This window comes from Argiope bruennichi, chromosome 2 (assembly GCF_947563725.1).
Source record: "Argiope bruennichi chromosome 2, qqArgBrue1.1, whole genome shotgun sequence".
Taxonomy (NCBI): Eukaryota; Metazoa; Arthropoda; class Arachnida; order Araneae; family Araneidae; genus Argiope; species Argiope bruennichi.
The window spans coordinates 14,031,855-14,045,276 of record NC_079152.1 but is presented as its reverse complement, the minus strand read 5'-3'; the positions used below and the strand labels follow the sequence as shown (position 1 = coordinate 14,045,276).

At 31.4% G+C, this 13,422-nt stretch overlaps 1 protein-coding gene across 2 annotated transcripts in view; it reads right to left on the bottom strand.

Moving 5' to 3' along the window:
* Window positions 1-6,016: 6,016 nt before the first annotated feature.
* LOC129960248 (brain-specific angiogenesis inhibitor 1-associated protein 2-like) overlaps window positions 6,017-13,422 on the bottom strand; it is a 263,166-nt gene continuing 255,760 nt past the window's right edge. For both annotated transcript variants that reach the window (XM_056073523.1, XM_056073532.1), the window contains 2 exons: window positions 12,167-12,498; window positions 6,017-7,078 (listed from right to left, as the gene is read on the bottom strand). In XM_056073523.1, the coding sequence (XP_055929498.1) occupies window positions 7,006-7,078; window positions 12,167-12,498 (405 nt within the window). In that variant the 3' untranslated portion in view covers window positions 6,017-7,005. The remainder of the gene's footprint in view (window positions 7,079-12,166; window positions 12,499-13,422) is intronic.

Here is a 13,422-nt window from a genome sequence, read left to right as displayed (position 1 = left end):
TTTCATTTGTGAGATTATTCCTTTTAATCTTCAAATGATAGCTTGCTTCTCTTCGTCCTTAAGTATATAGAAATACCACAAAATGAAAATTTACACAGCCTCCAGCTTCTGCAACTAAACCGTTTTCGCCATCTTTTATTCTATTAACATTATCACTTGACTTGTATAGCTAAACGATAAGAATGCTCTATTTTCAACGAGTGAATAAATTACTAAGTTAACAAATTGGTGCTATTAATATGACGGACGAACAACTGGTTACCAAATGCGCTATTTTATTTTATTCGTGTTTGAATGGAGACTTGAGGCGTGAGAAAAGGTTGCCGTGGAAGTGAAACGGAAAAGAACGAACTCATGATAATTTCTCTTTACGAGACAGACCTTCAAGAATTCAGATTTTCTTTATAGTTATCACTCTCTCTGCAATTTCTCTTTTACAGGCGTCTTTGTTTGGTTTGGAAATTTGGAGAGGGGGATGGCAGCTCAGGTGTCGTTCTCGTCATCTGACCGCGATTCAAAATTAGGACATCTGTACCAAAAATAGTCCTAGTGAAGCTTTAAAAGCAGAAATTAAAACTAAATTTGCCCAAGTGGCTCTAAGACGATGCTATCTCTAGATTTTTCCAGAAAACCTCAGCAGTCATTTCGATTTCAGATTCGAAACCTGATTCCGTTGATGATTCATCGTACATTGAAGACTCATGATATATCCAAACGACGGGTCAGACGTACTGTTGCTGATGTAGAGATGGGTACTACCTTAGGTGCTGTCCTCATTATGTCCAAAATTATAATGTTCTCAAAATAACGAAAAAAAAAACGACTTTAATCTAGCTAAATTGAACTAAAACTAAGTTATAAATTCCAAGTTTAAAATATTGACACTTTTTTACAATAAGGTTTTACAAAATCCTTATTACTGATTCGCAAAATTACTCTAAGTTATTAGTTTATATAAAAACAATACACATACTTGTCTTTCTTTTGCAATGGTTTTCCAGAGTTATATACGACTCCTCTGAGTTAATAACTACTCGATACCTCAGAAGTTTTTATATATTTTTTTTTCTGTGTCTTGGCATTGGAAAACGTTCTCAGACGGCATTGCAAAATTTGTCCAGCTGCTTATTGTCATAAACTTCTATTATTTAATTTTTAAAAATATTTTCTGCCGTTTTTCAACCATGTATAGAATGTCTTTCGTTGCTGGTGCAATCCATTTTATTATTATGCTTTTAATTTTTTTCTGATCCATAGGATCACATCTATGTGATTCTTTATTTTGCGTTTTATAAATCATTTCACTAGATTGGATTTTTTTTATTGAGATGATATATATTGAACTTAAATATGTTAAAAATAATTGTAAGTATAGTAAGTAATATTTAGGTCAATCAAATGAAATTAACATATTTCTTTCTTAAAAATAATCATCGCATTCCAATCTAGTGAAACATTTTCCACAGAAGATTTAAAAAAAATTTCTGTTTTTAGAAAACAATTTTTTTTTCATCTTGGAATGGAATAATTATCTTTTTTCATTTTACATTTCTTCCGATAATAAAAGAGAATGTATGTATCTGTATTAGTCCTTAGGACGCGCTACAAGATAGAAAATTTGATTCAGATTTATCAAATTTGGCATAGCTATAATTTGGAGGGAGAATATGTGATTCAGTGGCTCGGTTTTTTTTTGAAATTTTAATTAAAATTTTAACTAATTAAAATTAATTGAGAATTTAGAGCATTTTTATAATAACTGTTGAAAATGTTATTGTACAAAACGGATATTTGCACCATTTAAAAATTGAAGATAAACCTTTTAGTCTCATTTTAATTGCAAAATAATTTTTTTTAAAATTTTAACAGTTTAAAAATTAATTTTATGACTAATATTTAAACAAAAGATTTCAGCGCTGTAATGAAATTCAAAGCATTTTTTCATTATTCCATGACTATTTTTAACCACTTGTTTTTCTTCAATTGAATGTTAAAGAAGAAAAAAAAATGCTGATTAACTAAGCAATTTCTGAAACATTATTGCAAAAGACAATAAGCAATTTGAAGTAAAGTTATTATTTAATTACTTTAATTAATTTCACTTAAATTTTTAATGGCACAATCATTTTACAGTATATGACACCCTTAAGAAGATTCGTTGAGTAGTTGTAAGGGTTTGTGTGAGGGATGTTTTGAGCAGATGTAAAGGTTTGTGCAAGGGATGTTTTGAACAAATATAAGGATTTGTGTAAGGGTGTTTTAAGCGAATAATAGGATTCGTGTAATAGTAGTAAGGATTTGTGTAAGGGATGTTTTGAGTAGATATAAATGTGCAGTAGTAGTAAGGGTTTGTGAAAGGGTTTGTTTGAGCAGATAGAAGGGTTTATCTAGCAGTAGTATGGGTTTGTGTAAGCATGTTTTGAGCAGATGTAAGGGTTTGTGTACGGAATGTTTTGAGCAGATGTAAGAGTTTTAAAATAACACTGCTTTCATCCTTACTGTTTTCATTTCTGTCACAATTCAATTCATAAAATTATTTTGTTCAGATAGTCATGATAACCAATCAATGCATAAGCAACTCAGTCGAAATGAAACAAACCCAGTGTTCTAGGTGGTCGAGGTTGTCGAAGTAAACGGCTAATTATCAATTTGATTCGAACAGAAAGCGTTCAGAATTGTTTTAAATCCAATTAATGTGTACAATTAATCCAAGTGAAGAAACAAAAATGACAATAAAGACATATTCCAAGAGCAAAACAACTTTATTCTATATAGAAACAAATTTTCAACAGGAAATCAAATATAGCAACAAAAAGCAGTAAATATAACTTCAATAAATTGTTAACATTTAAGCTAATAAGTTGTTTTTACAGGGAAAAAGCGTCTTCTGCTCCTTTTCATTGTTTAATTTTCTTATAATAAATTTCTGTCATAAATGCTAGCAAAAATTAAGTAAAAATGTTTTATTCGATATGAAATATGCAAGTTATTTTCAAAAAAATCAAAATGTTGAATGGTTAGAATTAAAATGTTCTTGTTCAGAAAATCGTGGAGAAAAATATATGTTTGGGAATCGTAAATTTCAGCACTTTGCACTTCACAATATGGGGAAACGAGTTACATAAATATTCCATAACTGACAGAAAGAAAAAATAAAAAGAACTTTGTATAAAAACATAAGAAGGGTTCATCATTGCTATAATAGTAGCGAGTGCGTATTTGTTAGTGTTCTATAGGTTTGACTGATCTATAGAACGCCAATACAAATTTGATTCAAATATATATATGCGAATTTGCGTTTTTTAGAGATTTGTAATTATAATTAGAATTTCAATCAATTAATAATTTATACTTCAACGTGTTTCTGTAATTAAAAAAAATATCATGGGCATAAGAATAATTTTTGCAACATTTTAAATTAAAAAAAAATCTTGTTAATGATACTAATTTATTCGACATTTGACATTTTACTTTGAAAACTAAACGTAAAAATGTTTAGCCATTTTTCCTGCTTATTTATATAAGAAATAAAAAAAAAGTAGACGGTGTGTAAATAGTAGATTATCCGACTATTACATCTGTAATGGCGCTATGTATATCATAGGACTTGATTTCATTAGAACGGTTCATCAACGCAACAAACAGAACAGGTTCAAGGCCGTTAAAATAATATGACTCTAATGTTATCCCAATTTGGTGATTAAAAATACTCGAGATGGATTCATGAGCGTTCATTTATATAAAAGAGATTTCATAGAGATTAAAACAGCCAGCATTCTCAGAGACAGTTGGTAACTAAAGAAGGTTGGTTGAAGAACAATCAAATAAAAATTGTGATGCATAAGAATTTTAAGGGAACAACAACATCAACAAAAAATAAAATAAAGATGCTTAAAAACTTTCACGAACGCCGGAAATTTAATTCATTTAACAGAGATTAATTAAAAGTTTTAAAGCAAAAAATTATAATTGTTTCCATTTGTTTTTCAATTTTTATTTTTTCTTCCTATTAATCGTTTCCCCTCATATTCTGAAATGCATACGTGATATTTCTGCTGGCAATTTACTGTTATTTACATTTCTATTTAATCCGAGGTATTGTGTTTGTAAAAAAGGGAATCGTGTAATTTTTTGATTCAAATTAAAATTATGCAATATTTTAATTTGATTTAAAAAACAATGTAATTATTGATTAATAGATTAAGTTAACTGAATTTCTATTACATATCTGTGGTTCAGATATGTAATAGAACGATTGAACGGAATCAAATTTCTGTTATTAAATTCAAATAATAAATATTCTTCTCAGGACTCCATAAAATTTTCAGTAATGAATTATAAGAAAGAAAACATTTAAATTGAAAAATTTTAGTTTTTAATATACAAATAAAAAAGAACAGTTTCAGTTAAATTTATTTATTAATTTGAAGAGCAGTTGATTATAAACAATGAATTTTTATATATATATATATATATAAAGAAAAACAAACAAGAATTCTAAAAGATACTTCCGAATTCTTGGCATAAAGAAACTGAAATCTTCAAAACAAAATTAAATCTTAAATAAAAAAGTCTGAAAAATTAGATTTTTTTTTATTATCGGTTTAGAGCTGCCGATTTCCTGTCTTTACACTAAATTTCTCTTTAAATTAATGAATATTATACATAATTTAGAGCCATACAATTCATATTTTTAGAGCTATGCAGAAATAATGAGTTTTGGATGACAAATGGTAAATGAAATAACAAAAAATAAAAATGATATTCCGTTCCTGAATTACAGTATAGATGTTCAGAATTAAATAATACAAAAATGCTAACAAAATTCATGTTTTGAATTTCACTGCTTTTGAACCTGGATGATTATATAACCTAAAAAAATCGTTTGGCAGAGGGACGACAAAACAATTTCAGTTATCGAAATGAGCAAAGGATTTCTGCCATTTGTATAAAATCTCAGAGATTTTGAATTTCTTTGTTTACACATTTAAAATAAACTTCTAAAAATTCTCAGAAAAAGAGCGGGAAAAAAGTATTTGAAGCATGATTTTGGATAATAAAGAATCCAAACGGTATATAATGCATGTTAAATCTCAGCCCAGAACAAATCATCGAATATTATAATTCGAATAATTCTGAAAAAGAAAACATGAATTCATAAAAGAACGATATTATTTGAATATATTTGCAATTCAATTCGAAAAAAAGTTGATTATACTGCCATATGTCATTTGCAAGACAAAAAAAAGAAAAAAAGAAAAAAAAAAGAATTAGAGAATTAATTGTAAGAACGTTATAGTTTCTGGGAGTGGATAATGGAATTAAACCACGTGATATCACATAACAAATGTCATTTTAGTTGCTCATTGTCTTGTGATGAGATGTCCTTTTTTCTGAAACATATTAAATAATTGAAGAAGTAACTTAGATATATAAAGTGAGCAAAATCTTTTCCTGGTACACAATATTAACATGAAAATTATAATGCAAATTTTTCTTTCTTCATCGAAGAGATTGCGATGCTAGTTAATAAATATAAGAAGTAAGAGCCGGTTCAATAACACTTAAACCGGCAGGAACATAGACTGTCTTTTCAACAAGTTTCTCCAATTACGGTTGGAAGGTAGAAAGTTATTTTTTTGTAAATTCAAGTGCCGCCATTTTAGGGAGTTTCAGGAAAACGACGAGTTTACGAAGCAATGTCAATGAAAGTAAAAGCTCATCGTGTCTCGTGGTTCCATGAAAACAAAACGGCCATTTCTTTTTGCAGGGAATTTATAAAAGTGATATGGACCTAATCTTTAGTTGCCAAGACCATTAATTCTGTGGATGTTCGACTCTTGGAGGAAAATGTTCTGTCATATGGACGACATCATTGGTCACTGATGTTACTCCTCTTATTTTTCTCTTTTTATTAGGAAACAGTATTTACAACACCAATCAGTGATACTGAAATATCGAAAGCAGAATAACACATGATACCTCTTATTTGTCCTCAATAAGTACTGAACAATACTTAAAAAGGATTAGAGTACTGTCATGGTATTATGGCATTGAAATTTACTAATGGTGACGACATTGAATTTACTGAAATATATAGTTTTATTTCAAATTCCATTACAGTATTCACAATTCAAAAAAGAGGTTCAGATTAGGATTTTATGGTCGTTGTATATGTTAAGTGATAAGACGAAGATGATCCAGATTTCTACATTTACTATCCACCTTTTAACAAAAATCTTTCAACTCATCCAAACCAGGATAGGAAATATATAGATAAAAAATGAAGAAAGTGAAGATTATACATAAACGGAGGCTTTATAACGCCTGTTCAACTGCTTCGCCATTAACCATTAAGATATTCATTGTGATTTTTTTCAAAGTACGTCGTAAATTAACCTACATTTTTTGCTATTTATATTATATATTATTTTTTAAGCCAACAAAATGTCATTTCACTGTAAGCCTTTTTAATTTCTCTATCATCGATTGGTTTAATAATAATAAGTATTTACAAAAATAAACACATGCCCAAACATAGTAGATTTTCAGTAATAAATTTTGTAGTTAGGAAAAGATTAAATTCACTGTAAACACGAGAATTCATTGATTCCATTCTTCTGTCTTGCATTTTAAAAGTGGCAGTACAACCAACTTTATTACATGAATATGAATCATGTCCCATTTGAAAGCAAAAACAACTACTATATTTGGAGCAAACTTTTGAAAGTGGATAACTTTCATTTTTCCAAGCAGTTTGTAAAAGTCAGCTCCCTATAATAATTTTCATTCACCGTTTTTTCCTTAAGGTGGGCATATTCATATGCAAAAGACTGTCTGCACCATTTTGCAAAGAACACAATTGTTCCCAAACCTTTATGAAAGGTTCATGTTCTAATATGCACACTTTTGTTCAGGTTGTTTTTTAAATACTCTGGATATACACATAGGTCATTTTGAGACGGTCAGTTCTTGATTTTTATATCTTTAACTTGACAACGGACTTTATGATATCATAGGAGCAGATCTATCGTTGGTGACCACTTTACGAAGTTTGACTCCAGCAAACATGTTATCCCTAGAAAGATAAAAAATTATTATTATTATTATCATATTCAAAGAAAAACTATTTTTAAAAAGATTTGATAGAAATCTACTAATTTGATATAATGGCCGTATACCAAATTTCAACCGTCTAGTTCGAAACTTCTTCAGTTATCTTTGTCACAAACGGACTTTTCCAGACATGGGCTTTTCGAACTTAAGTCGATCTAAAATGTGGAGATTCGTCAAAATCTCGAGTTCGAATTTTTTGACGATTACTGTACTTTCTACATTACTATGTACTTACATGAGAATGCGAAAAAGAAGCACGAAAATAATCTCTTCTTTTAGGTTGCCCTAAGATTTGTTGAATAATGTAGTGAATCGACTCCTGCTGATGTTCTTTCAACCCCTTGCCAGCCGCGGGCGTATATATATGTCTTCCTAAGTCAATGTGTTAACTGCCCCTGGCGTATATATACGTCTCACAACTATATACGTATATATACGTGGCACTGGGGACAGAAACTCGCTAGTTGCCCTTGGCAGGTAAGGGGTTAATGAAAAGATGATGGGAGATTGCTGCTTGAAATCATTTGGAAGGTCCCAAAAACTACTGAATGTTTTGAACGAATAACATCTATGCTAGGAACCGTATTGATGTATATACAATAATCCTAAAAATATGTTTTAGCCTTAACAACAACAAAAAATAAATAAAAAAAATACAAATAATTTACAAAAGGAGTTTTAAATTAATTTTACACTTAAAATAATTCAGAATTACATCATGTAATGACATAAAAAATAGTAATAAATAAACAGAAAAAAATTCATTATTCGAAACCTTCCCCTCTTTTTAGTTCGTTTAATTGATTTATACTGTACATTAGTGAATGAATGTTATTTTTTTAATGATTGTTGCAACGGAAAATTCTATTTTAATGATTTCTGAAGTCTCCAAATTATTTCTAAATTCTTAAAACAACAATAAAAAAAACGTAAACTTTACTTAAAAAGAGAAGCTCCCAATTATTATTCCTTATTCAAAAGTAAAAAAAAAAAAATATTCCGTAAAATTAAACTATTTCTTTTTCATGCTAATTCCCAGTGAAGAATTCTATTTCATTTAGAATTTTCATTTCATCCTCACCATTTAATTTTTTCTCACTCTCTTCACTTCGCTTAAGGACCGAGATATTCAATATAATCCTGGAAAAATAAAATGGCTCAGTTCGGAATCACAGAGAAAGCCACCGAGATGTGAATGCAAACGCATTATCCTTATGAAGCTTGATAGCCACTCAAATCCGGCTTAATTAGTCTTTTAGAGAGTATATGTTCGGATGATAGTTTGTGATATTTCCCCCTTAATTTCGCGATTTTGGTACTGCTGAACATTTATTAATGGAATGTCTTTCATTTGAACTTTTTGTTTAAAACAAACTTTTTTATAGATTTAACTATTTTTTATTAAGGTCTATCATCTTTTTCTACAGGTAATATTAGTTCTATTGAGGAATACCTTTTATTTTCGCTACACGAAGTATACAAATCTAAAATATTGCAATCTTCGAAAAATTCGAATTCGAAATTCTGTCGAATCTCCAGGTTCCAGAGCTCATTTTAATATTTATTTAATATAAATTTTTTAAAGATTCAATTAATTTATATTAATTCTTATCATCTTCTTTTTACATGCAATATTAATACTATGCTGTGATATATTTTACTTTATCATATACGAAATATACAACAAGAGAGTAGTACAATCGTCGAAAATCCTCCACAAGTTCTCCACAATCCACTCATGTTGTTGTTTCTTATGGCACTTGCCATGGTCAAGCCAGCTGTCACGAAGAAGCAATTTTAAGCCGGTGGAGGAGAGTCTCTTGTTTTTTTAGTAGCTCCAACTAGGGCCAAAAGTACGACTTAGCTACTCACGCATCACTCATTCGCTTGCACAACCCTTTTTTACAGGAGGGCACATTCACACATCTCACAGACAGAACAACCATGCCCAAACCGGGACTCGAACCCAAGAGGCCCAGATCATGGGGAAGACGCGCTACCCCTACGCCAGGACGCCGGCGCAATCCACTCATTCTAATTCGAACTCACGATGAGTCTCCACATTCCAAACATCATTTTAACTTCTTATTTAATATAATTTATTTTAAATAAAAAAAATCCATTTTTTTCATGCTTACCATCTTTTTCTACATGCAATATTAGTATGGGATAACTTTTACTTTCTCGTAAGAGAACGTACTGATGATTCTCCACTGTCCACCTTCGCTATTCCGAAAAAATTATTTTTGGAATAATATCTATCTTCCTATCAGTGAACAAGATAAATAAAGGATGCACTGAACTAGAGATAGGAATACTAGTATGCAAATCCGCAGACGAAATCTGCAGCTGTCTGTCATAATTTGGATATCAGAATTATCATCAGAATTGTGGATGTATACTTTAGTTTCTTTTAAATCTGACAAAAAGTGAGCATTTGTATATTCTTGAATATATTAGTTTGTTAATTCAAATCAGCTGCAGTGGTCTCTTCAAAATTTTCTCGCGAACTCTCTAATAGGAGTGTTACTTCAGAAAAGCCCTTGCATGGCACTGGCGAGGAATAGTGAAATATTAACATCACGCGTGAATATAACATTATTAATGAATTTATTGTGACATCCTTGGCGATTTATGTGGTGATTTATCTCTGACATGCGGTTAATTGCATCCAAAAATCGAATTTGTGTTTTGACACGTTTGCCTCAATCAATTGAAACAAAAATGTGACACAAACTACAATTGTGGCTACAAAATCCCATACGAAATTTGATATATTTAAGACATTGAGTTTTTAAATTATCGCGTTTGTGTGTTTCTAAAAGCACAGATCAAAAGACAGTAAGTTCCTAGTTGGATTTGGTACAAGATTTAAAAGGCGTCCAGATTATAGATGTTAATTAAGTGTATCGAATTTCATAAATCTAACTCTTCTTGTTTTGTCATTATCGTGTTAATTTCAATTTGAACAGCCGAACAGATGGACTTCTTTTGCTCAAAATTTGAGAGATATCTACAAATTTGGTGTAAAAACTGTGCACTAAACTTCATCCATCCGGTTGAAAACGTTTTTCGGTTAGACTTGTCACAAAGACATAATACCAGAAATGTGTTTACGAACTCAGGAAGATCTAAAATATGAAGACCCATCAAAATCTCGAGTTCGGATTTTTTTATGAGTATATTATTTTCCCTATACTTCATGTATGATAAACTAAAGATGTGTTCATATATCCATGATACGGGTTTAGAAGCTGAGTAAACTGAGATTCATGCAATTCCTGGAATCTTATTTTTCGATGATAGCACTATTTCTTCCGGTGGTCGCTTTTTGGAAAATGCCATCCCGTTTGTGGCAATGATAGCTCAAAAACAGTTTGAACTTGAAAGATGAAATTTGGTATATGACCCATACGCCATATAGGTAGATTTCTTTTAAATTCTGAGCAAATTCCGTTTAGAGGAAGTCTATCCAGCTGTTCGAATATAAGTGAACACGATAACTGCATAATGAAAAGATATAGATAGATAAAATTCGGTACACAGATTTTAAGTCAATAGCTTAAACACATATCAAAGTTTGAATCAAATCCGATAAGGGTTTGACCGTCTGTCTATCTGTACTTTCAGAAAATGTAAACGTGATAACTCAAAAACAAAATCATTTTGTGACTATAAGTTTGTTTTTGTGTCAAATTTTTATTTCAATCGGTTTAAAAACACACGTCTAAAACGCAAATTCGATTTTAGAGTACACTTAACCGCATACCAGTGATTTATCGCCAAAACACTCGTCAAGAATCACTCGATGGTTCCAATAAAAATGCTTAATTCTCGCCAATTGTTAATATTTTGTGACTATTTTGCGCCAATGCAAAGCAAGACATTCTCTGGGATAACTCCTTTATTAGAGAATATGCGAGAAAGTTTAAGACAGACAACTCCTGCTAGTTTTACATTGTTAAAAGCGCAAGAAGAAAAATTCTCTTCAATGTCAGTGTAGTCACATGAGAGATGAGAAAATGCAGCAACAGCACGATGAAAAAGTTAGGGGATTGATTTAATTTTTATTGGCATAATGAAGTCATGAAGCTTAAAATCATTAGTAAGGTTCAGATATATAATGAACAGAACAGGTGAAGGCTTTTCATACAATATTATTTTAATGTCTACCTTATTTAGATACAAAACAACAATTTATTGAAGCAATTAAGAACGTAAGGTTTCGCGTAAGAATTTTAAATGAAATTAAACTTAATCATTATTCTGAGGAGTCAGCAGGAATATGTATATGGTTATGAGAAATATGAATGCCTAAAGTGCCTATCATTTTAAATAAATACACTAAGAGTAAAACGAGGAAAATGAAAACTGAAAATGCTTTCAGTTCATTTTCAGAGCCAGACTTAATACTGCGGTAAAACAGATTTTCAAGATATTCTTTGAAAAATTATTATATAATGATAGTGGAAACTATTTTTTCCTGTGTCAAAGTCGTTACAAATTTCCGTCTGTGATCCCTTTTGTCAATCTTTATTCTGTTATCTATTCTTGTTTTTTTCCTTCAAGCCAGGAAGTACTACCTTCGTTTTTATACCAATTCTTCCAAAGAAATGCCGTGCAAACGAATATCATGCATTTATATTGCTTCAGAGTCAATTGCTGTACCGTTGGTGCGGAGAGGAAATTTGTAAAGGGGAGTACCTACTGAAGTGTAGCCCTTGATATCTGATTATAGTTATAAATTAAAAGCGGCATCCAAAATAGCTTTGCTACTTTGAAACATAATATTAACTAAAATAAACTAATCCTAACTCGCATATGCTAAACAAAAAGACAATGCTGCAAAACTATCTATATGATGATTAAAGGAGAGACAGATTAGCACCGTTGGGGAAGAACATCCAATTGACTCTGAAGCATGGTTATTTTTAACAACTTTAATGAAAATAAAAATATTACACATTAGTAGAAACATCAGCGCATACTCGAGTAATCCCTTCTAAGCAGTATCCTTCTATGTAACCATAAAACACGTTGGAGAACTTACCTGGATTCTTTATCTGCTGCTCCTTCTTCGACAGTGGCTCCCTCTATCTGTGAACAAGGAGTGGGACTGGCTTCATTGCAGAATCCCGAATCATTGCTGCTATGAAGAGACGGCGGATTTGGAGGAGGCACGGATATGGGAAAAGGAGCAGTGAGGGATCGACGAGGGGAACGAAAGATCTGCGGGGTCTCTTGGAGTTCTTGCAAGGGCGGATGATGGAATTTGATGGAAGCATACGTCACCGTTGTGGAACTTGCAATGGGAGCAACTGTCTGGTGATTTGCATCGTGTAGGGGTGTACGCGGTGTCTGCTTTGTTTTTACAGGAGTGGCCTATAAAAGTAAATAGAAAATGAACACTGAATTTAAACAGAAGATTCTTGGAGGTGTCTGCACGATAATGATAAACAGAACAATAAGGGTGCAACTAATTGCAGTTTCTTGGTATTATTGCCGATTTCTGGAACATTTGTGAATTTGGTGCCGACTTCTGAACAATAACTGAATTCCTACTGGGACAAAGACATTTGAGAGAATGGATATGAGTGTAGTATGAAAAATGCTTTCTTTTTGCTCTTCCATTAAAAAGCAATTCTGGAATTAACTTCTTTGAATTTTGGCACCAAGAATACAGTTTTTCAGCTGTTTGTTAATCTTGTTTCTTCTTTAATTTTATACCTACTCATTATAAAACATCATGAAATAGCAAGTAAAATAAAGATGACTAACAAGCTAATGAAGCATTGTGAAGTTGACGTCACATATGTGGGCACAACTGCATATGAAGATCAATTCTGCCACTAATTGTCTACTACCAAGGGCGATTAAAAGTTGTTGATGTAGATTGAAATCTCGAGAGGCAGGTAGTTCCTGGATTCTATCAGTGATCGAATTCAGCTAATAGGTCCTTTATATACAATGCCCCTGTACTCACTAATGCGGTTGTCAACTCAAAGCACGAGTGACAGCTGGTTATTTAGTTGTATCAGTGATTGCATTCGACTAGTAGGTCCATTAGATCCAATGCTCCTGTATTCACAGATGCGACTGTCAACTCAAATCACGAGTGGCAGCTTGTTCCATGGTTGTATCAGTGATCGCATTCCACTAAAATATCCATTAAATGCAGTGCCCCTGTACTCACTTATGCGGCTGTCAACTCAAATCACGAGCTGCAGCTAGTTACTTTAGTTACTTGATTGTATTAGTAATCGAATTCGGTTACTAGGTAGATTAGATTCAATTCTTTTGTACTTA